At 40.5% G+C, this 23,672-nt stretch overlaps 1 protein-coding gene across 2 annotated transcripts in view; it reads right to left on the reverse strand.

The window, feature by feature from the left end:
* Positions 1-22,690, reverse strand: part of sardh (sarcosine dehydrogenase) — a 35,705-nt gene extending 13,015 nt beyond the window's left edge. The window contains exons 1-15 of one of the 2 annotated variants that reach the window (XM_041059407.1): positions 22,435-22,690; positions 21,279-21,469; positions 20,575-20,711; positions 20,007-20,185; positions 19,128-19,307; positions 17,797-17,920; positions 17,129-17,229; positions 14,851-14,955; positions 11,458-11,587; positions 9,930-10,016; positions 6,826-6,916; positions 6,445-6,586; positions 2,241-2,324; positions 1,858-1,971; positions 1,275-1,413 (exon numbers count right to left, since the gene is read on the reverse strand). In XM_041059407.1, coding sequence (XP_040915341.1) covers positions 1,275-1,413; positions 1,858-1,971; positions 2,241-2,324; positions 6,445-6,586; positions 6,826-6,916; positions 9,930-10,016; positions 11,458-11,587; positions 14,851-14,955; positions 17,129-17,229; positions 17,797-17,920; positions 19,128-19,307; positions 20,007-20,185; positions 20,575-20,711; positions 21,279-21,463 — 1,798 coding nt within the window. In that variant the 5' untranslated portion in view covers positions 21,464-21,469; positions 22,435-22,690. The remainder of the gene's footprint in view (positions 1-1,274; positions 1,414-1,857; positions 1,972-2,240; positions 2,325-6,444; positions 6,587-6,825; positions 6,917-9,929; positions 10,017-11,457; positions 11,588-14,850; positions 14,956-17,128; positions 17,230-17,796; positions 17,921-19,127; positions 19,308-20,006; positions 20,186-20,574; positions 20,712-21,278; positions 21,470-22,434) is intronic. The other variant, XM_041059408.1, reaches the window with a different exon arrangement.
* Between the last annotated feature and the right edge of the window lie 982 nt (positions 22,691-23,672).

A 23,672-nucleotide genomic window follows, 5' to 3' on the forward strand; every position in this document is an offset into this window, starting at 1 on the left:
ACTGATTTTACACATCAGAGTCTGTTTACAGGTCTTGAGTACTACTGCTTATTTGAAAAAAAGTTGTTTCAAGTCTTCTCTGGCTCCAGAGTGAGCTGCATGACGTCTGATAAATCGGCCCAAATGATTCACTCGAGTCAGCCTCTTTTGAGCCTGACGACTACAACCCTGAAAACACTCCTGGATCCTACATCCTATCATTATAGCCTAAATATCTGTTTATATGTGACTCATAGCTCTAGCCTAGGTATTACTCTTTTTTTTCCTTTTTTTCACCTGAGTCTCCATAGGATCTGTATGTGCACATGACATGAAAAACAATATATCTATAAAGAATATTTGTGAAATTCTACTTTGTCCATTTATATAAACTGTTTTTTACAGTTATAAATATTTGACACATTATACATATACTTTTAATGACTCTTGTTGCCCTCCAGTGCCTTGTTACCCACGTTGTTACTTAAATAAAATAAGTGTTTTATCTATTACTTGGATGTTTGCCCAAGACTCCTTTGAACGACATTGCCTGGTGAAGACCTACAGTGGGTCAAAACGTTGCTAATAAAATTTAAGGGCACTATGATACCTCTGTGTGTGTAACCCTTATATTGGATCCTACATTTCCCATAATGCAACCAATAGCATATTTTAGTTTAGCGATACATGTTTTTACAGGTCGAATGTTATTCCCCATGACAAGTAAACTGACCTTTTGTTTCTGACAGCATACGTTTTATTTGTCTATGTACATTTCCAAATTTCCTTTACAAAGAGGCTTAAATGTAAAATATATATCTGTCCCAGCGTTTGTTCAGAACTTGATTTCAGTTTTTTAAAGGACATCATAGTTGACACAGGTAATCTCTCCTGTTCAGCCGCAAACAGGGACAACCGAAGAAGTAGGAATAAACGAAAATGGAGAAAAAAAACTATCCAGAGCATTTGGAGCTCTGCCTTACACACCTGTCACTGCAGAAAGCAGGCACAGCTGTCGAATTGCTGGTTTGAAAAAGTCATAAAACGATTAGACAATGAAGACCGCCCTGTCACCACTTTCACCAGCACCTCTGAGAGACTACATACTTGTGTGCAGATCTGGTATTTTGAGATTTTGTTGAAGCGTGGCCTGTCTCTCTCCTGCGCTGGCATCTTTAGTCCCTCTATCCATGTATCTGCCCTCTTCATTCGGTCAGTATTTTCTCCCATCTGTCTCTGTCTGTGCATTTGTGTGTGAGCGTGTGTGTGTTCGCATCAGTAGCAGTCAGACTGACCTGGCTTCTTGTTGACATCAGCAGTGAACAGCCAATCAGCCGCCTTCTTGGCATCAGGTCCAGTAAGATAGAACTTTCCAAAGTAGGACATGTCAAACACGGCCACACCGTGTCTACATGAGAGGCACTCGTTCTTAATCTGCATTAAAAAAAAAATCACAACACACATCCAATTAACAAATATACCCTGACATTACACAAAAATTTGGTCCTCTGACTAATATGACATTTCTAAGATGGCTGTGTGTCTTTGGAGACAGATCCTTGAAGGAAGCATTCATCACAGTAGTGAAATTGCAGGGAAAATTTATAGCAAGATTTTGACATCAAGATTGGTCATTCTGCCTTTGTGGTGTGTCCTCCAAGCTGCTGAGTGGAGACTGTACTCTCATTACTGTCTGCTGTCCATGGCCGTTATCTCCCATGAGGACACGTGCTCCCTTGCCTCATGGGAGCCTTCAGAAAATGTTCATACTCATCTGTCCATGCTCAATTTTTTGTCCCAAAAGAGGAAGCTGCGTGCAGTTTATTGAACGTTGTTCTAGCTAGTAACACTCAAACACTTTTACACCGGTTGTCTTACCACGTCATGATGTGGAGGGAAGTCAAAGGTGTACTCTTTCCCCAGCAATTCGTTGTATTTGTAGTTTACGTTCTTCTTAATGTCATAAGCTCCATAGTAATCGTAGTCTTTAACCTTTGCAATAACACAGGCAAACAAGCAGTTAGAGGCTTATTAATCATTATCGTTTCTCAAGCGTAGAGAAGGACAAAGCAATACTGTGTCAGCGCCGTCCATTATTGGCGGTCCAACAGTTCCTATGCAGCAAGGCTTGTGGAAAAAAAAATAGCATCTTAATTGTTCAAGTTTTCCCAAGTGCCTTTCGTCAATATGTGGATGTAAATCATTTGTGTGCATGTGCTTGTGTACAGTATTAAGTGTGTGGTGTTAAGTGTGTGTCTCACAGGCGCAGGCCCGTCTTTGTTGAACCAGCCAGGTCTCTCCCAACCATGTCTCTCCTGGAACACACAGCCCTGCTCCGTCAGCACCTAAAGCAAACAATCACACACATAAACGCACAGTCAGTACAAAGAGAGCACACAAAGATGAGAATGTTGTCTCAAAATCCACAGATGTGAACTGTCATAAATCAATTTTCATGTTAAGAAATAGCACTCATCCATAGAAGTGATCATCCACTGACAGAGCCACCACAGATGCTAAGTCTTGCTCAAGGGCATTTTGACTGCTTTTGCTGTTCTGAGTATTTTAAGCTGCACAGACTGATTTTTTGTGGCCACTTGGGTGCAGCAAAATAAGCTGTAACTACAACATTGACATATTATCTCCGTATAAACTTGTTATGATGAACTTGCTTGCAAACAGTCGCCTCTTACACATCAAATGAGCACATATTCACTCTCTTTTTAGCTCTGTTTTGGTCTCTGTCATCAATGACGCAATGAGCAACAATGAAAATCAATTTTACACTGATTGATTGATGATTTAAAAACAATCGTATGTGGGAAGAACTGATGAGAAGTGATGGTAAAGCCCTGTTTCAGCTCAAACGGTTGCAAAAATAGTATGCTTGTTAATTCTTGATTTCTCTAACAGTGTTGATATAAGATATTTCAGCGCTCACCATCCTCCTTGTTAAAATTGACAGTCGCCCACAGTTGGTAGGTATGTTCTGCTATGCTCTCCTCCTAGCAGGCAGCTAGCTGTCTCTTGCCAAAACTTCCCACACTGAGCTATATTTACCATCCGTGCTACCGAGGTGGAGAAAACGTGTGAGCAGCAATGTCAGAGATGGCCTGTTTGTGCTCTGAAATAAGCTTGTATTGCCTCCTAAAAGTAGACAGTCTCATTACTTGCACAGGGACAGCCTGCTTGGCTAATCAAACCCCTTAAGTACCTCTTAGCCATGATACATGCTGTCATGATTGGGAGTGAGAGCCAGTATTGTGAACAAAAGCTCATTTAAAAAATAATAATTAGACTTTTCCAGTGTTTTTGCTTCTTTGCTCTGCCAACCCTACATTTCTGAGGCTCTCCAACAGCAGGAAGGCTAGTTGCTAGGTGATGGCCCTCAACGAGTGATTAGCAGGGGTCTAATGGGCTTGCAGCTGAGGGTTGGACCAACCCAGTCTCACAGGGACTGTGCTCTCTTTCGAGATACATTCTAGCTGCCTGAGAGCAGTATTTTCTCAGTGCTCCATCGTTTAGCTGACTAGCATAAAATCTGATGCCATAATTACAATCACCATAACATGCTAATAGCTGACCCTGCATTTGTTATAATTCAAATTAAGGTCTTTTTTGTTGGATGGGAAAGCTGTGATGAAAACAGGTGATGAAAACAGGGACTGAATGCTTTAAATGCATGCTGATGTAGAACGGGACAATAGATCAAACTAACACTGCATGCTACCACATTCATCTGACTGTCCATCCGCTCGTATTGTTTGATATTATGACAACGACTCATTGAACAATAGTCACTGAATGTTTAAGGCTGCAGTTCCCAATTCATTAGTTTTTTAAACATTCGTGAGAAAGCACTCCATCAGAAAACAAAAGTGAACACGTCAACTGATGCCTGTGTCACGCACAACATCAAACAGTGCCGTAACACACAGATTATTTTTTGGGGGGGAAGGGGGAGGTAATGTGATTAAACAGTTGCTTTTCTGGACAGGAACATATATACTGCCAATCTGGGATCTTAAAAAAGAAAAAAAAAAACGTGTGGGTGTTACGACACGCATCATGCATCACTGGTGTGACTCTTAGGAGTGATGAATTGAGCCTCACAGCATTATTTGCATTGTATATCATGTAAGTAAGTCCAAAAATACGTGGATTTAAAAAATAAAGAGGCAGATCAATTTGAATTGATTTTCTGTCCCATCCAAAATATACCCGAAAGATGCTGCCTTAGTTCACTAAGTCTTCTTGTAATGAGTACAGCTCTAAGACTTATAATAGAAAATGCGGAGAAAAAAAGAGGAGAAAATAAAGATGTGCTGATGATTATGCACCCTGTGTCCTTCAAAGTATTAAAGAAAACAGTAAAGACTTAAGCTACATTGTTTGCACAACAAATGGTATTTATAAAGTCAGTGCTGACATGGGTAGTTGTGTTGTTTACTTTTGTCAATGTGATTTTCACTTTTTCTGTAATCAAACAACAAAATCAGATAATTAATTCAAATATTTTTTTTCTTCATAATATCAGTGAAATACACTGAGTTGGGCACACTGAAGAACATTTAAAAAGTTACCATCCCTTCATGCCTCTTTAAAAAAGCGCTTTGGGAAATCTGTTTAATTTTGCATAAAAGATGTCAGGGAAGCTAAATAAAACAAGCTCTAAGAAAGCAGTGGATGTGAGCTACAAAATACACTGACAACATTGCTAATGCAATTTGTGTGACAGTAATCTGTTCTGCGGGGGTAGAAATTGCAACAGTTAAAGGTAAATGAAGTCTGGAACAGGAAAGCATGGCTAAGTGGGTCATTAATGCATAAAATATGGTGGCGAGGCCCATTAAGAATTTGTGTCGGGCTAAGGAGAGAAAGGAAGCTGAAGGACATCCAGGACCAGGCTCCTGAAGCTAAGTATATCATTTATAGTCATGTTGGCTGGGATCGCATTAATAAATGTAGCTGCTGGGGATAAGGTGCACCGCTAACTGCTTTCTGAGTCTGAATTTGCTATTCGCTTCTAGTTTTGACCAGAGACAGAGAAAAGAAATGAGAGGGTGACGGACAGCTAAACACACTGAGAGAGATGGGGACTGTATTTCTGGCTTTGCAAAATAATGACAGACAACGAAAGCACACACAGAGCTGGTTCTTTAACCTGATTTTTAGCAGCTGAGATGTACTCTATTCACTGCCTCCTCTGCACAGTCATGCACACAGGTGTTCAGGCCTGTACAACTGGGGGTTTTAGCAGTATCATTATATGTTGATTTGCTCTCTCAACACATTACCATCTCAATTAGCCAATCAGACACTGAGGTTCAAGAGGCTAATAGAGGGAAGGAAACAGCAGCACCTCTTTTTCTCTCACACAAAACACAAATTGTAACTAGGACAAAGACCACAGAAAGAGGGAGAAACGTATTAAGGATGAATTGAAGAATGAATAGAGGAAACTGAGCTGGGGATGGTACCAAAACGAGAAAATGTCTGATGATAGACACATGGGTGAAGGTAAGACACATAGAAGAAAACAGGACATAGAGTGGAATGAATGGCTGAAAGAGAAGAGCAAAAATCATACAGGTAAAAGAAGAACAAAGTGAGTCATGTGACCACAATAAAAAAAAATATAGGGAGTAATCAAAGATGACTGGTCAGGTTTATATGGCAGTGCAGATGTTCTATAATTTAAAGAAGTGAACTAGTTTCATCTATGCTGGGAAACCTTGTTGATATGGGTTCAGAAAACTGCCCATCGACTTTGAAAAAGCCAAAAGGTGTCTGTCTGTCTAAATCCTGAGAGATACACAACACCGCCCACACTTTTACACAGAATGAAAAAGCTCTGCTCACCTAACTGAAAGTGCTTGAATAAAGCCAAGGTTATGCTTAATGTTTACTAGATCTGAGAAAAATATATATCAATATGGTGTTATAACGTTTCAGGGAGAGGCACTACAATATGAGAACATTTCTGCTTTTCGGCTACTCCTCATAAGTTGTTCAATAAAGACACAAACAGTGCACACTGTGTTTATGTGTATATGCTGGATGAGGAAAAAAACAAAAAAAAAAAAAACAGGAACATCCTTCAACACAACACAGTAACTCCAAAACAGCTACTTTTTCTTATTTATCCATCCCTCTATGCATTTGTGTTTTTACTAAATAGTATACTATGTTATTCAATCAGTGAACTATTCATTCATAGTTTTTAAAACTCCTTGTCTAAACTTTTATAAAGTAATAGCTGTTCCCTGTACAGGAGAACAAAGAGACATTTCTTTGCCAATTAAAGCTGTCCTGCCTGAACTTAAATGATTCATCAAACCATAGTTGAAAGGAGTCTGACTAACTCACAGCCAGTGAGACAGTGCATTAGGGTTGTTTCCTTGAACTCCTCTAGAAACACCCCATTTAACCGTCTGCCACTGGAGATCAAACCGCTCATCGTACCTGATGGAAAGGGTCCTTCCTCATGTTTCGGCTGGCCAGCGGCTCATCAAAGGGGAACACCACAGAGTAGTTTTTAGCGTACGACTCGTGGCTCCTCTCTCTGATCCAGCGTTTGTTGTCTGTCAGCGAGTTATGGAAACGCCTGAGACGGGAGGGAGAGGAATTCAAAAGATTAACGTTCATTAAAAGTCACAATCATTCAGACTTCGTTACATCTTCATTAGTATTCTGGCTGCTGCTGCCCTTTGGTAAAATCAGAAGCTCAAAACCATGTTCAGCTTTGAGCTAGAGCGACACCAAACCTCTGAAACTTCCTGCTGTATCTGCCACTGCTCATAACCTTTATGTGGTTTTATACAGTTTTTGCGTGCATTGATGTACCTGATGTCATAACCATACATATCCTTTTCAGGGCGGCCGTGTATGATCCAGTGAGCCAGCTCTCTACCACAACCACCTCCCAGCATCATACCTGACACAGAAAGAACAAGGATGATACAGAAACTGTTATGAACTGTTATCTTCTGATCACACTCAGTTTGTGAGAAACACATTAACTACTGCTGAGAAAAGTAGTTGATTCATCAATTTAAAAATCAATAGAACACTTGCTGGTTCTAGCGTCTTGAATGTGAGGATTTGCTTCTTAATTAAAAATATATTTGAGTTTTGGACTAGGATGGCAACTAATTATTATTATTTTCCCTATAAATGAGTCTGTCTTTGATTAATTATTTAGTTGCTAAAAATGACAGAAAAGTGAACATTACCCATTGTAAGTTCCCAGAGCCCAAGATGACAGGACTATTTTTTTTTTTTTTACTGTTGACTGACATTTTATAAATGATTCAGTGATCAATCCAAAGAAAATATAGTAAATAAACTGATGATGAAAATTATTGTTAGTTGCAGAATAAAGCCACAGTTTTTTATCTGATTACTGGGTCCACTGCACAAGCACTACTTGGGAAATGGGAGTGGAAAATCTGAACAAAAAAACATGACCTCTCTCCCCTTGTCTCTGCAAGTATGTCTCATTAATTTGGAAGAGAAGAGAAGAGGAGAGGAGAGGAGAGGAAACCAGCGCAGTTTTTGTTCTCTGCCACAGCCTCTATATGTCACATGACCTACAGAGGATTCTTTTGACCTTTGTTCCATCATTTGACCCTTGCTCACAGCTGCCCCTGAGCAATCTGACCTCATCATCTGCACCCAACGACTGCAGCATTCTGCTGATTTCAACTCGACCAACAAACAAACACTAGCAATTATTTCATCCATCCAGTTCCAAAACTGCTGGGTTAATGAGCTGCTCCCTTTCAGCAATCCCCTTTCTTGTGTTGTGCTGCTGTTAATTTGCATATATCTTGTGCATGTGTGTTGCATGCACATATACACACTGCTGCTTATGTTGCATGCACATCAATATGCAGCAACATGGCCAGTGTGTCCTTGCATCCCTCCCTCATCTCTCCATCTCCATCTCTCACAGCGTCCCCCTCTCTCCCTCCATCTCTCTCATCACTTCACTCATCCGCGGGCACTGTCGCTCTGGGTCAGGCCTGAGCGGACATTCGAATGGCAGGATGGCTGGATGGATGGATGGAAGGGTGGATGGGTGGATACGTGAAGAGACATGGAAGGAGGAGGGTGAGAGGAGGATGATGGAATTCTCCCAAGATGCTTTGGAGACAACCAGCAAGGCGAGGTGGCACTGATAAATGTCACCGAAGATAACTACGCTGATGTGTGAGCGTGTATCTGCGTGTGAACCCTCATGCTCGTGCTTCCATTCATCTTGTCAGCCCTCCTCTCCACCTTCTCTACTTCCCCTTTTCTTCCCCACTATCTGTGTCTCACTATCATTGTTCGTTTATGCTGTGCAAACATTTGTTCCTTTTCATGTCATTATCCATCATTCCCTTTCCTCTCTACTGCATGACTCTCAGATTGTCTTTAGACATTTGCTCTCTCCTTCTTTTCTGACATTCACAGTGATGTCCCCAGCAATTCAAAAGATGCCTTTAAAGTGGGAGAATACATAACTGTATTTATTATTCTCGATCATGAGCAGCCCATTAAGGTTGTATTTGCTGATTTGCATGTGAAATAGGTTTAGACATCTAGGTCAAAACAGTGCTAAAGTTGGTTGAAAAATTAAAGTTAGAGCTAGAGTCAGGATTTGTAAATATTGGGTTACGGGAAAACAACTAGCTGTTCTGCCCAATGTTCAAAAATAGGGCTACCACTATCTATAAGACCTTCCTCTTGCCAGAGGAACATAGAGACAGGAAGGAGGTAGAGTGTGTGTGCATGTCTGGGGGGGAAGATCCCTTATATCAGGTGTGACATCGGTGATACCGGGCCCATTTCAATAAGCTTGGTCCCAGCACAACACAGTCTAGATGACGAGGGGACTGCAATATTTTATCTGCCTAAAACTGTTGGGGATGAATGTTTCTGTTAATAGGCTAATTGCTTAATCACCTGATGAAGTGTTGCTTGATGAATAAAGCATCAGGCAAAACGTATATAAAATGAACCAGCAGCTCAGGGACAGAAGCGTATGAGCACTTGTGAACTAACTGACCTCTGATCAGACTGATGGTCTGAATTAGTGTCTCATGTAAAAGTGACTGGGCAACAAAAGAGCAAGGGAGGAAGGAGCTTAAGAACAGCAACCACCAATTTGCAAGGACCTAACACAAAACCTCTACACTTCTAAAGCAAAAGAAAAAAGAAAGAAAGGTGGAAGGTCTTTGTGTTATGTGTGAGTGCTGAAACCACTGTTTGCTCACTCATTAGGACTCTCTGCACCTCCCCAGCTATTGTCATAAAAACTCAAGAGCTCAACCCTTTACTCATCTGCTCTTACACAGGAAAAAAAAGCCTTCTCTCAACTGTCAGTTAACAATAATGGAGATTACTTTACCCTTTACGCCCCCTCCATCTATGTTGTTCAGATTGCTAAGATGCTCACATTCTTCCCTGTCTAATGTCAGAGGTAAGCTCATCTGTGAGTGAAGTAATGGAATGTCTTGGGTTGTTGTTTGTACGTGTATGCGTCTGTGTGTGTCCTCCATGGACTCCAAAAGCATTCTATTATTCATTTGTGCCTTGAGAGTGTCCACCGAGATTGGCGAAGGCTGGGTCAAAGTCTAGGAAAAACACTCTCCGACCATTTCTCCTTGCTTGTTTTCTTCCTGTTTATTTTGCCACTTACTTTCTCTGAAGATTCTTCTGACCTTTCTAGCTCTATCATTTCATTGTTTCCTCAAGGGAAAACTCTGAACCATGAAGTGTTTGAAAGCATACAACCGTCAGTGATATGTATCATTTATTTTAGGGAAAGTTTATGAAGTTAACAGTTTGACTGGAGATGTCTTTACCCTCTCTGTTATCATCATATACTCTTCATTTCTATTCTTTAGTTTATTCTAACTAAAGAATAAACTTTCGATATTTCCACCCCTTGCAACACTTACCAGCACTGTTGAAGCCACATCCCAAAAAGAAGCCTCTGACCTCTGGCGCTTCTCCCATCAGTGGCTTATGGTCTGCTGTGAATGATTCTGAAAACAGACAGAGAGAGACACTTTGCAGGTAACAGTCAAAACAAAGGTAATGTACTGTCCCTAACAATACTTTGATTTAGCGTAAAAGCTCCAGTGACTTAATGTTTCATCCATTTCTTTCAAGTCTTACATAGTTAAGGGATACAGTTAACCCTTTCTTTCGTATCATGTGGACATTTAGGAGGTATTCAAATTAATCGAATTAACACTAACAGAAACACTAATGAAGTCATTCATTTTAATGAATGTTTGCATTTTCAGTTATAAGTGTTGGAACATAACAAGAGGGAGATCCAAGGTCAAGTACTTCACTCACCAAGGCTAAAAATACATATATGCATTCACTCTCCCTTGCAGATATACATACACACACGTGTGTATTATGGTACACATGTTGATGTTCAGCCATATTCAATTCCCTGCTGTACATTCCAAAATAAAACATGTTTAACCTTTAACATTAATCCTAAACCAACCAACTGAAGAAGAGAATTTTTTTCTGTCTAGAATTTTTCTAGTATTTTTTTCTATCCTCATGAGGACGTAGGTACTTGTGGTACTCATAACGCCTGGATCATGGTTGAGAGTTCTTCTCTATTCAGCCTGCTCTCTCACCAAGGAAACAGCCGAGGAGCCAGTAAGCTCACTATGAAAATTCATGGCTCGGTGTGGTGTACTTATCATGTAAATATAACACTTGAAATGAAACAAAACCCAGCCTTGAAGAGAGAGTCACAGGTGTGGAGATGGCTCCATCTTTATTAATTTCTGACTTATATTTTATTTTTTCTACATTTCATCTGTCCTCCTTTACATCTCTACTAATGTTATCCAACTGTCTTTCGTTCTACCTTTATATCTCTATTAATGTCTCCAGTTCAGCATTTCTCCATTTATTTTTCAGTCTTTCTCATATTTCAGACTTCTCAGTTTCCCGTCTTCCATCTGTCCATATGTGTGTGTATGAATTTGTGTAAATGTTTGTTTCAGGTGTCACTCATCTCACCTGGCAAAACGCTCTCACCCACTCCCAACAGCTGTATCACAGTGTGATGATGAAAAAGCCAATTGGATATTGAAACTCTTCAGGCTGCACAGCTACAGATCAGCTCGCTCAACCGACTTGGCAACATGATATTGCCTGGACAAGGAGTCGGGTTTGAGCTAATCAAACTATTTCCTCTACAAACATGACACATAGCCTGCTAGTTTAGGTATTCATGAGTGAGAGCAGTATGGGAGCGGTGAATAAGATACTTCACAGACGGATACATTTCACTTTTAAATTAGAATGTGTCCAGTTTAAGAAGTATCATGAAAGTTGCTTGTTCCCTGCTGTAATGCATAAAGTTATAAGAAATTTGCAAAAGGGGCTTACAGAATTTTCAAAAAACTTTGTGCTGTTTGTGTGCATGTGTGTGTCTGTTTGCGTGTGTACCTGGTCCACAGACAGTGGACTTGATGCCAGTCTTCTCCAGATCAGGGACTCTGTTGATTGCACCCTCAATATGCTGCATGAATACATCCCAGTCCAGGTCAAACAAACTGAAGGCAAACTTATCAGATACCTGGGAGGGAAAACACAGAAAAATACATCACTTTCTCACTTCCTATAACTTTAAAGGCAGAAACACAGCAGGTTCCAAAAGTCTGAGACCACTTTCCCATTAAAGTTAATGAATCATTGTTAAAGATCATTGCTGTCAGTTTTTTGCACATTTTTTCGACAGCCCCTCCACACTGCTACAGCAGATCTTTGGAAAGTTTGATGCTGGTGCACCACCTCAGAACAAATATTACAAATACTGATGGTCTCCTTCGTCTTTTTCCTCCTCACTACTGTCGACAAAAACATTGTCACTTCAGTCAAAATTAAAACATAACACTGTAGAGAGCCAACTGTGTGAGTGCGGTGCACACTGCAGCCACAGCACACATCCCGTAGCATCTGTTGATTCGACTTTTTCTCACCAGGGAATCAACATCTGTCAAATCAGACCCTTCTCTCTCAGCTCCTTTAATTTGCTCCCATCTGGGCCTCTGTAACTCCCTCCGTGTCGGCCGGGCCAAAATGCAGCCTTTAGCTCCTACAACTCAGACCGCCTCGCCTCTAAAATTCTCCCCTCCTACACTAATCCGGGGTGACTCAGGGTGCTCAAAATCAAAAAGTCCAGCACACCAGCTTGTGCTCTGTGTTGCGATTTTATCAGTCACGTATTCCTCCCCATATCCTGGCACTGATCTGGTCCTCCCTCCACTCAAACTTGACTCTTCTCCATCCTGGCTCCTCGATGGTGAAATGCAATTTCCACTCCCCACAAAAGGAGTCATTCTCTTACTTTCAGAGGTTGACTGCTTTTTGGAGTCACTGCAGACACATCACAGCATCAGCTTACTGCCTAAAAGGCTAAATAAGTTCAATATAAGCAATTCTTTAAGTTAAAAGTCTGCAGTTAGGCAGGAGAGCTAAGGGCATGCTGAAAGGGATTCCTGTGGCTGTACAACGAACGTCAAAGGTGACACAGTTTTGATTAAGACTTGAACATCACATGGATGTGTGAGCTGACAGTAGCTGCTTTCATGTGAACAATGAATTCTGCATTATTACCGAGCACTGAAGCTCAACTGGAGTATCTGAGGAGCAGTGCTCTTTGTCCTAGACACCACACTTCTTTCAATCCCTCCCAAGCCATCGATCCTGCTCATCTTCACTCAGTAGGCATCCTCTATTCTCTCCGTCTCCCTGCTAATTCTCCTCTCTGTATCTGCGCTTTCTTCCTCCGTTCGCCTCAAGACATCAAAGCAACGCTCAGCTGCAGAATGAGAACAAAAGAAGCTGCTTCTGCACAAAGAAAATCCTCTAAAATGTAAAACCACTGAGGAGTCTACAGACAAGGAGGCAGCCAGACAGAAAGACAGAAAGTCGTCAAGTCACTCTGAGGAAAGAAGATATTATCAGTGTCATGCAAAAACCCTGTGTCCTTTTACAGAAACTACTAAATAGAGACTAAATATATGTTTTAATTATTTACATTATATTAACATTTTTGAGCTCAATACCTTTTATCAGACTTGCATGGCTTTTGTTATCAGTATACTTGACAATCCTTCCTTTGCATATCTATAATGCTTTCTTACACATGAACAGGTTGCACAGATAGGAATCTTTATTTGTGAATGGTAATGGGCCCAGGATTATATTGCTTTGTGAGAGCACAGATATGAAGGAATAAATCGGAGAGGCCTGCCACCAAACCTGCCAGTCCAGTTAACAAACTGCTCCAAAACCTTGTCCTTGAGAGAAAGTACATATCCATTAGGACATAGACCACCTGTCACTTCAAAGGCCTTTATAAAGATCAATCTCCAAAGTCAACCACTACTTTAAAGAGTCAGACTGTGCATGAAAGTACTGCCTGTAGAGTTTTCTTTTTTCTCTTTTTTTTCTTTTTACAGCTGCCAAAGAATAGTTTGAGTGAGTTATTTTCAGAGCCACTTATTATTTCAGTCTTTCACAGTAATGCTTTGGCTTTTGGTTTTAATGTTACAATAAAGGCGATTTCACCAGCAGTGAAGCTAAAAATATAAAGTTTGTGGGTGGTGCTAAAAGAACAGCTATGGGGTTTATCTCCTGTATTATGTTCATCAGTTCAGTTTTAATTTTCAGTTCTATTAGTTTTTTGCATTTCTCTTTAAATATAACTTAAATAAAAACTGTAAACTGTAAGTCAGCTTTAGACCAGGTATATTTTAGGTTTTTTTTTTTGTTGTTTTTTTTTAACCTTTGGACAGAGCCAGACTAGCTGTACTCCCTACCTCCAGTCTTTATGCTAAGCTAAATTTAACACATCCTGAGTACAGCTGAAAAAGAAGACTATGACTATCAGCTATGGCCGTTGTTCATACTGGTGTGCAAATAAAGTCATAAGAATGAGATCCTGCCTATCAGGTTATTATTTTCATTCTACTGTGTTTTGTCTGGTATCATGTTTTTGTTTTTGTTTTTTTGGGTTTTATTCTGTATCAAACTAAAACTAACCAGGTTTTCTTTATTAAAAGCTAGAGTATGGCCTTTTTTCATTTTGGTTTTATGCTGATATTCAAATAAACGTCATAATAATTAGTTCCTTCCTATCAGGGTATACTGTAAATTGTCTTGCTTGAAACCAGTGGAATGTAGACTTTCACTCGAACATGTGTCAACATGAGAATCTACAGTACTTGGACCCAAATTACACACAAACATAATTACAGATATTATTAACTTTTAGTCAGAAAATCTGAATAGGTGTTTGTATGTGTGGGCATGTTCAGTAAACATAGCATAGAGTTGAACATAGATACCTTCACCCTAGAAGCATTTTTTGCAATTTAACTTTAATGCTAGCTAAGAGAACTGTCTCCCACTACTTCCAGGCTTTATGCTAAGCTAGGCTTCTAAATACTCCTTTTGACCACAGTGGGAGTGAATACACATACATACACACACTCTTGCCCACACACACACACACACACACACACACAAACTGTTTTATGAGTCCTATTATGAATACGATTTGACCTCCAAGCTAATACAGCAGTAAGTAATGAACACAAGGGAAAGAAAAACAGGGTAAATAAGAGATGAGGTCAAACTGACAGAGAGAATGAGAAGCATATAAACAGGATTAAAGTTTATTCAGCTGCCTGATTGAAGTATTTGATTTTATGTCAAAGAAGACAGACATTACGTCATGTCTCTAACTCTGGTACACAGATAGTCAATACGTGAGGTCTCCGAGCTACTGAAAGAGAATGAGATGGTTAATCACTGGTTAATATTCGAGCTTACCTCATCCCAGAAGATGGGGTTCTGTTCATACCCACCCACAGACAGGGCGTCGCCTTGGAGACGCAGGTACACTGACGCATCGTGGTCCCTGACATTTGGCATGTTCTGCAAAGAGTTAAGATTAAAGTGGAAGCATTCATTACATGACTTGATTCAAACACATTCTGCTGCAGAGGACAAGAAGATAAGGATAATACACATAAAGAGTTTTCACTTTCATTTTTTCATTTATCAATTAATTGTTTGCCAGTCGTATTTTGACTCATAAGTGGCAAGAGCCTCAATCTTAGTGTAAAGCATTAATGACTGACTGGCAGCTGAAACTGTAAAAAAATTAATTCATAATGACAAGACATAACAAAATGCACTTAACATATCTGAAGGTGTACCACTATTTTTTTTCTTTAAACCAGATAATTTATGATAAATCTAATTAAAATTGCCATTAAGATTCTCACATGGTATTCAGTGTTTCTTGGTAGTTTACACAGTGGCATATGTACAGAACAGTGTATACAATACAGGACGTAACAACCATAAAAATCTACAGTACCAGTGGCACATACCATGACATAACTTAACAAACCATAGCGTTTCTTTATGTATGGAACTGACAAACCATGAAATCTTCTTTAAAACACAGCAGAGGGAAACATTCATCCTCTTGTATCCCAGTAAATATTCTTATGCAAGTGTCTAATGAATAGTTACACTTGTCGTATGTCGTGTCATTTGTATTCATTCTGTTGCGAGTGCTTTTCATTCCAAAGTCAATTGGCTCTCTGAGTCCAAAATGAAAATACCAGTGAACAAGTTGACATTTGGAAAACGGCTCACTACATTTAATAAAAGCCAAACTGCCCCTTGCTTCTCTCTCCTGTGTGGACTACAGCCGGGCAGTTCGCGCCATGTGATCAATGAGATGAAAACAAACACCAGTTACTATCAGCAAGCCTGCTATTTTTTAATTTAAAGCCGCCACAGCCGTTCAGGACTACACACACGTCTATTCACACACAGGCCTGCGGTCAGTGTGAGATGTTTGACGTGAAGCTGCACACCCTGGTGGGAACAGATTTTCTGATGGCATCCAAGTGTGTGTGTGTCTTTTTGTGTGACACACTTTGTGTGTGGTCTGATGTCAGTGTACATGATGTAGCAGTAATACTGGTTAATCTGCTCTTAAACTACATAACACAGGGAAGCTCTGACAGCCTGTCCAAAACCACCAGCCTCTAGAGGATGAGCACAATTATGCATGTGTACACTAACTAAATCTAACACACACTCAGGACTCACAGTCACAGAGTTACAGTGGATCGTGTACACAAGCCACGTCAGCTGTTATATCTGCATACAGAGGCCTCCCCAGTGCTCCCCAAACACACGCACACACAGATTTCTAACATTAAAGTACATAAATCTCCCTTTCTCTCTTACACAAACAAGCACACGCAACTCATTCCAACACACACTAAAAGACTGGGCCGTTTGAAGCTGAAATCTGTGTGGTCACAGTGCCCCCTGCTGGTCATGTAAACTTCATATGAAGGAATTTCTGTCTCCATGGGGAATTAAATGAACAATAAAATCGAAATTACAATAATCCAGTCAAAGAGGATGACTGAATAATTCATTATAAATGATTGAAATTAGCCACAGAATAGACCAGAATAGAATAGAATAAAACAGAGGAGAATAGGACAGAACACAACTTTATTGTCCACCAGACAATATTTTTTGCTTACCAAAACATAAAAGCAGCACAAGAAGTAAAAAAAATAAAAATAAATTACACATAGAATCTTTAAGACAAAGCATGAAACATTAAAACATAATTTGTGATGATGATTTGTGGCTCATTTTAGTGAATACTGATTGCACTTGGAATAAAAGACTTCTTTAAAATATGTCTGGCTGCCAGAGGCACCACACAGTGCCTTCCAAAGTTCAGAGTCTCAAACTGAGATAATTAAGGATGAGAACCGAAAGCTTAAGGCTTTGTCTCTTGTCCTGGCAGTATAACGCTCACTGATTTCAACTGGGGCTTTCCAGTCATTTTGGTGAGGATGAAGAAGATGAAGCCGTGCATTTCTTAAAAATATAATTAGTATTTTCAGAAACATTTCATAACGAAATATACCCTACAACAGGTGTCGCAAGGCAACCTGTGCCCGATTTTACTTTATTATAAAATCTTATCTTTATTATTATTATCTTTATTATTATACAATCTGTTTAACCACAGTCAAGCAGTGAAGACAGATGGCGGTCCTACCTGTATGCCTTCAATCCTCTCTGTCACTACATAGGCATGATGCATCGCTATGAGAGGCACCTTGACTCCAGCCATTTCTCCCAGCTTGGTGGCCCACACACCTGCGCATAACAAGCAGAGACAAAAAGTACAAAATCATACCACCTTGCATCCTAGATAAAAACAATTTAGGCAAAACCTGTGAGAATGATTTTTTTTTTAACTCTGGAGAAATTATTCTCTGCATTTTACCCACACCAAGTGAACGAAACACACACACAAGCATGCACATGCACTAGAGACACTGGGGCAGGGGGCTGCCTAATGAGGTGCCCGGGGAGCTGGGGTGGATCAGTGCCTTGCTCAGGGGCACCACAGCCATGGTCGCAGAGGCAGGGGAGGCGCGTCTCCTTCACCACCACCGTATCCATTTTTTTGCACTTGGTCAAGGGATCAAACCCACGACCCTCCGATCTCAGGCCGGTCCAAAGTCCAAAGCCGCACTCTTAACTTGCTGCGCCACGGCCACCCCAATAATGTTTAAATAGTGATTGTAATCTCACATTTGCTTGCCATACGTGTATCAACAGGGAGACCTGTTGCACCCAATTAACACTCCTTAACAAAACCAAAACCCTTGTCACCTCTGATTTATTTTGTCTTCGAGATGATAAGTTAGCTGATCTCACCAGCACAGTTCACCACACAAGGCGTCTCAATGGTCCCATGAGGGGTCTCCACTGCCTTCACCCTCTTCACCCCGAGGTCATCTGTCCGCACTTTAATACCAGTCACAGGGCAGTTCTCGATCACCTGATTTAAAGAGGATAGTGTGGAGTTTATTTATGGAGATACTGTATACGTAGTGTTCCACCCTTGCAGGAGTCCCTGTGTTTAATGAACAGAGGAGTTGAACAGTAAATCACTCAAATAATATTTGAGCCCTTTAAATATCTGCCCACGGCAAAAAGATTTCTATTCACAAGCGCAGCCTTGCGTTCTCCAAAGCTGCTGTAAAGGTGGCATGAAACAATTGGCTGTACCTCAAATTCATATTCATATTTTCATAATTCCTCATTATTATACGATAAACTGATGTAAACTGCTTAAAAATGCCACTGACATGTAGTTCTTTGAGAGCAAATAGCACACTGAAATATAGGTTAGCTGATTAATTTTGTCAATTTGAGGACAGTGTTTTTGGATCCAGCAGCTGTGTAGTCTCAGTTACCATAGTGATCTACCCAAAAAGCAGCTGCCTTCATGAGGCCAAAGAGTCAGACGAAAGCCTCAAGTCTGCATTTTATTAATAAAAAGTATTGCCTCTAAATTTGCATGTAAAAAGCCAGTTTCTCTCTCTCAGTTTTTAAATCTAAAATTTCTTTTATCTAAAGCACTTCCAAATAAATTGCCTTAGTGTTACTGCATGTGAGATAATAACACAATAGTCTGTAGCTTACGCACTTACCGTCATGAACTTACGGGTCATAGACCACTGATCAGTTAAAGAAGAAATATGGCTTTATGTGTGACATTTACTCACAGCCATTAAAGCCCTCATCTGTTTGAAACAGCAATTAATGTTAAGCTGTACACAAGGTTGTGATACTGCTATCTGTACTAGATTGTCATGTTCAGATAAGGGTGTTATTTTTACACTACACTGTTGTGTCACACATAAAAAAAAAATCTGACAGCCACTCACTAAACTCCTGGAGTGTCATATAGAAAATGAGATCATTTTTGCAAATGACATGCTAGAGTCAAACACTGGAATTACAAGGTTTGTACCATTGTATAGGCTTCTGATTGCAATGCTGCATTGTAACTTCAACAGTTCTGCTGTTCTAAAAATAATAAACCTAAATATGCTATAACCTCCGAAAGGTAACCTTTATTTATTTGGTTTAGCAGACCGCTATTACAAATGTGTACATCCACAGTAATATACATATATATATATGATGTATATTCATGGTCCAAGAGGAGAACAACCAGTCAGCATATCACTATACATTACCGTGGCTCCCCTGGCGGTAGCAGCTCTGGACAGGGTGGTACAGGTGCCTGCTGGGTCCATGGTGCCATCTTTTGGTACATACAACGTTCCATACAGATCATCAACGTTCATCAGAGGATACAGGTCCTTGGTCTCAGCAGGTGACAGCACGTGGGACTCGATGCCGTAAACTTTACCCAGCTAGAAATAACGAGATATAACATGTTTGAGTGGCTGTGGTCCTGAGAAGGATTTATTCATTCAAAGTAATCAGTTGTATCACCTCAATTTTATATTAATACGCTTTCTATATTCTAAACGCTCTCTATTTTTTATGATTTTTTAACTGTTAAGAGCAGCTGGCCACAAAGAGAAAACGTCACACAACACTTCCTACTAAGCGTGTCACAGTAAAACATTTGAGGAAAACAAAAGCTATTATCCTTCTTACTCTGAAGCAGCTGCAGGATGCGTTAATAGCGCAGCATATTGTTAAGTATGATCTGAGGACTGTCAATCTAAACACTTTTACTGCCATTTTGTGGCTAGATTGGTTTTCCTTAGATGTTTCGTTTGGTGAAACAGTGAGGTTCTGTCAGGTATTGCATTTTGGTAACTGCAATAACACCGGTCATTAACCAAATAATAGAATTATTTACACACACAAAAAAAGGTTATGTGAAGAATGTACTGCACAAGCCTGGCTACTGTAAAACCTTTATTTACATGCAGTAGGCAAGTAATCAGATGTGTCTGTGACACAAAAAACTTATATTGGAATTATGGCTTTCTTGTGGAGAGCATTTGGAATTAAAGAGAACAAAGAGTTTTTTCTTGTTGCACAAATGTGTGTGTCTGAATTTGTTAGTCAGACAAAAACACAGCCATCTCTGTTCTTACCGACATGAGGCGCTTGTACTCATCCAGTCTCTGCTTGTTGGAGGCAATGAAGAGTCCTCCATTCTGGATCCAACCTGTGTGGAGACCAGTTTCCTCTTCCAAGTCTTTGCTAATCACATTCCTAGTGTGGGCCAATAGCTCCACCTCAACATCACTGGGACGGAGCTGCCACAGCAGGCCTAGTGAATGGACAAACAGATCAGCAGATGGACAGAAATACTTATTAACAGACAAGAATGCATGTCCAGTACGTGAGCGCACGTACAGGTGAACATACAAACACACAACTGTAAGTTCTTTATCTACAAAAACCTAATCTAGACTTGAAGTACAGGTTAGAACAAACTGTAGGCTGATAAGTAAAGAGTTACTGCTGGGGAGAATGGTTTAAATTGTAGAAAAGTGCACTTGGTAGTGGTACTGTATATACTGAAAACATGATATTTATGTAGAATAAAAACTCATTTGTTAATAGTAAGAGAATATTTGGGTACTAAGCTTTTCAGCACATATTATTTCAGGTAAATACACATTCTTTTCAGTAGTCCATATTGTTACAGTTTGTTACCTGCAGTGTGCCAGGTGGTGCCAGCAGTCAGTCTGTCTCTCTCCAGCAGAACTACGTTGGTCACACCCATTTTAGCCAGGTGGTAGATGGTCTGACAGCCCAGACTGCCTCCTCCAATCACTACCACATCCGCTGACCTGAGGCAGGTGGCAGATAACAGCGGGTGAACTGAGAACATGACTTTCAAACTGCGATAAGGACGATGGCCCTCAAAACTCAAATAAGTGCCACAATTCACAATTCAATCAAACCAACTCAACAGTCAATAGTTTGATATCCTCAAATATTTTTTTCACCTAAAATTAAGAAACAAAATCAATAGCATTTTTAATTCAGTACATGAATTATATCACTACTTATATCCATAGCTGTCATTAAACCAAACTTTTGTTTGTTTCATTAAACTGACAAATGTCTTTGTTTTTAAACCTTTTCTAGACATGAGAGATGCACAGAGGATCTATGATCTGTTCGGTCATCATGAGTAATCAACTGGTCCAGTACCACAGCCATGTATTGATCCATTACTACAATAATCAACTTACACAGCTATGTACATGGTCATCATCCATAATTATCCCATGTTAATGTAAGAAAAATCCAAACAGATGTTGAATTGCAGTAACTCCTGGAAGACAACAGTCACTTTCACAGCACATACTGTAGTACAGTAAGAGCTCCTTCCATCCATCCGCTAAGCTAACCTGGGCAAAGGTTTAGTGGGTCCTGAGGATGATCCGTCCTCCTGTTTGAGCGTCTTCTCATAGGGAACACTTTTTTCCTTGGTGGGCTCTGAGCTGTAGGACCGAGTACTTGTCCGGCACAAAGGAGAGAGAGAAGGCCGTACTGCCAACGCCACCCGTCGCAATGCGCTCCCTAGGAAGGCCATGATCCCCTGTGGACAGTAAGAGGACACCAGGGGACAGGGTGAAGCCACAGAAGCATATGTAAATTTCACTGCAAAATATGCAAGGTCTTAGAATACGGTCTTGAAAATGCAACTAGTTTCAAAGTTATTTACAATGATGTTTCTTTCTAAACTACATGATAACATGACAGGTGACATGACACATAGTTTACAGTATATTCTGCATCTATTTGTTCTGGTCCCAGATAATATGTCATGCTTCCTCAGCCAGGTGGCTGTTGTTTGCAGAAGGATCAAAGCAGGCCATGGTCGGGTGCCTTCAGTCCAAGTAGTAACACGGCAACCCTAACAAAAGAGCAAAAACAGCAGGCTGGCACCTATTAACTAGACTGACAATGACAGGCCTGTCTGCACATATAAGAACCGAGCATGAGAAGAAACGGGTTTAAACTGACATTTGCATGGTTGACTGAATGACTGTGTACCTTATCCGTTTACACCAAGTTCTCATTCATCATTTGGCACTTGTAGTTCAAGCTTATGCAACCTCTAGTGGCTGGACAGTGAGAAGGAGGACCTGGAAAAAATGTTGTCGCAGCAAACCTCAAAGGAATTCTGTACAAACTGACTCGACTGAAGTGCAACGGCGGTGTCCCACTAACATCGGATATCGCACGATGCTGCGCTCGTTCCGCACTGTAAAGTTTTCATAGCATGCTCACAACAGCTCGTGTCACTTCATTTGAAGTGGGACTAAAACAACATAAACACTAACATGCATAATAGAACAGTCTGCATGCGCTGGAACGCCACGTGCCAAAACAACAAGAACAGCGCCAGCGGCTACGGACAGTAACGTGGCATAAAGCCTTGCATGAGATCTCCCGACACTGGCAGGCACCGAGTACAAAACACCGCGACCATTCCTGCAAGTTGGCTTATGCAGTAACTTTGTTGCGATAAAGCGGTTTGGTTTCCACATGCACACTTACACTCGGTTCCGCCTGTTACGGACAGTCCCGGCTACACTCGATGCTAGATCGAGGAAAGAAAACACACTTTACAGAGAGAAGGAACCGGGGTCGTGTGAAAATGGCCGAATAGTTCTGTTTTCCAGAGAGAAACGGCGCTTGAAAGTGTGGCACAGGAGTCGGAGTTCAGGAGTAATCAGGTGGTGCAGCTGTAGTTCTCCGTCTTCAGCCCTCCCCGCCCAGCGCGGTCAGTGTACTGTGGATCTACATACGTGTAAATGCTGCACAGGCGGATCATTCGTTACCAAGTCAAAAATTAGGTCAGTCATGTGACTGCAAATTGCTAACATTACTGTTGAGCAGGGAAAAAAAACAAAACACACAAATGAAGCTAAAATCTGCACCAGTATGGTCCTTTAAAGGGTTAAAAAGTCTGAAAAGTGAAGGGGTCAGAATTCAGTATGGTTTATGCAGGGTTGTAGTTGTTAACCTGTTGTTTTTTTTCTTCTTTATATTACTTGAATAATCTGATTGTGGATTTGTTTAAACTCTCGTTTTTGTTTTCATATGTGTACGTGTAACTCTGGAGTAAAAGGTAACATAAGATGGCATTGCATCTGCCTCAAAAATATGGTCAAAGGCCACTGGAGAAGCAGAAACTGTCAGTTTGTTGTTTGTTCTATAGAGATTCATGAATGTGTGTGCGTGTGATGGCGGATGTCAGGGTAGCAGCTGCAGAAACTGCTGAAGTCCTCAAGGTCCAGAAACCAAATCAAGCATAAGTAGAACAACAGCTCAACACAGAAAATCATATATGTAGAGTTTGCACATATATGTGCACGTGCCAAGCACTATTTATGGTGATCTTGCAATGGGGAATGAAGTGTGTGAAGAGAAATCATTTTAACATGCACAAACAACAGGTAACTCAACATTACAAGACATCATGCTATGTAGACGAGCCATATGCAGTGCCTCCTCCTGTTCAGCTGACCTCGTGAAAACCCCACCTCCAAACTAGCAGCCAATGAGGTGCTAAGTTTAGGTTCCCTCCTGTGACAGAAGGCTCTCTCCAGTTCATACAGCCTGGAACAGGAGAGGAGCTGAATCAAGGAGCTGCAGCCAATCCCTCAGTCTTATGTAGTCGTGTGTGTGTTCTGTTATAAGTTTGAGACTGGGAAAATGGTCTACACCAAACTTTGAACTTTGTTATCTTCTTTTCATGTGGTTAAATAATAGTTTCTTAAGTGCAGCCAACG

The sequence above is a fragment of the Toxotes jaculatrix genome, chromosome 16 (assembly GCF_017976425.1).
Source record: "Toxotes jaculatrix isolate fToxJac2 chromosome 16, fToxJac2.pri, whole genome shotgun sequence".
NCBI lineage: Eukaryota > Metazoa > Chordata > Actinopteri > Toxotidae > Toxotes > Toxotes jaculatrix.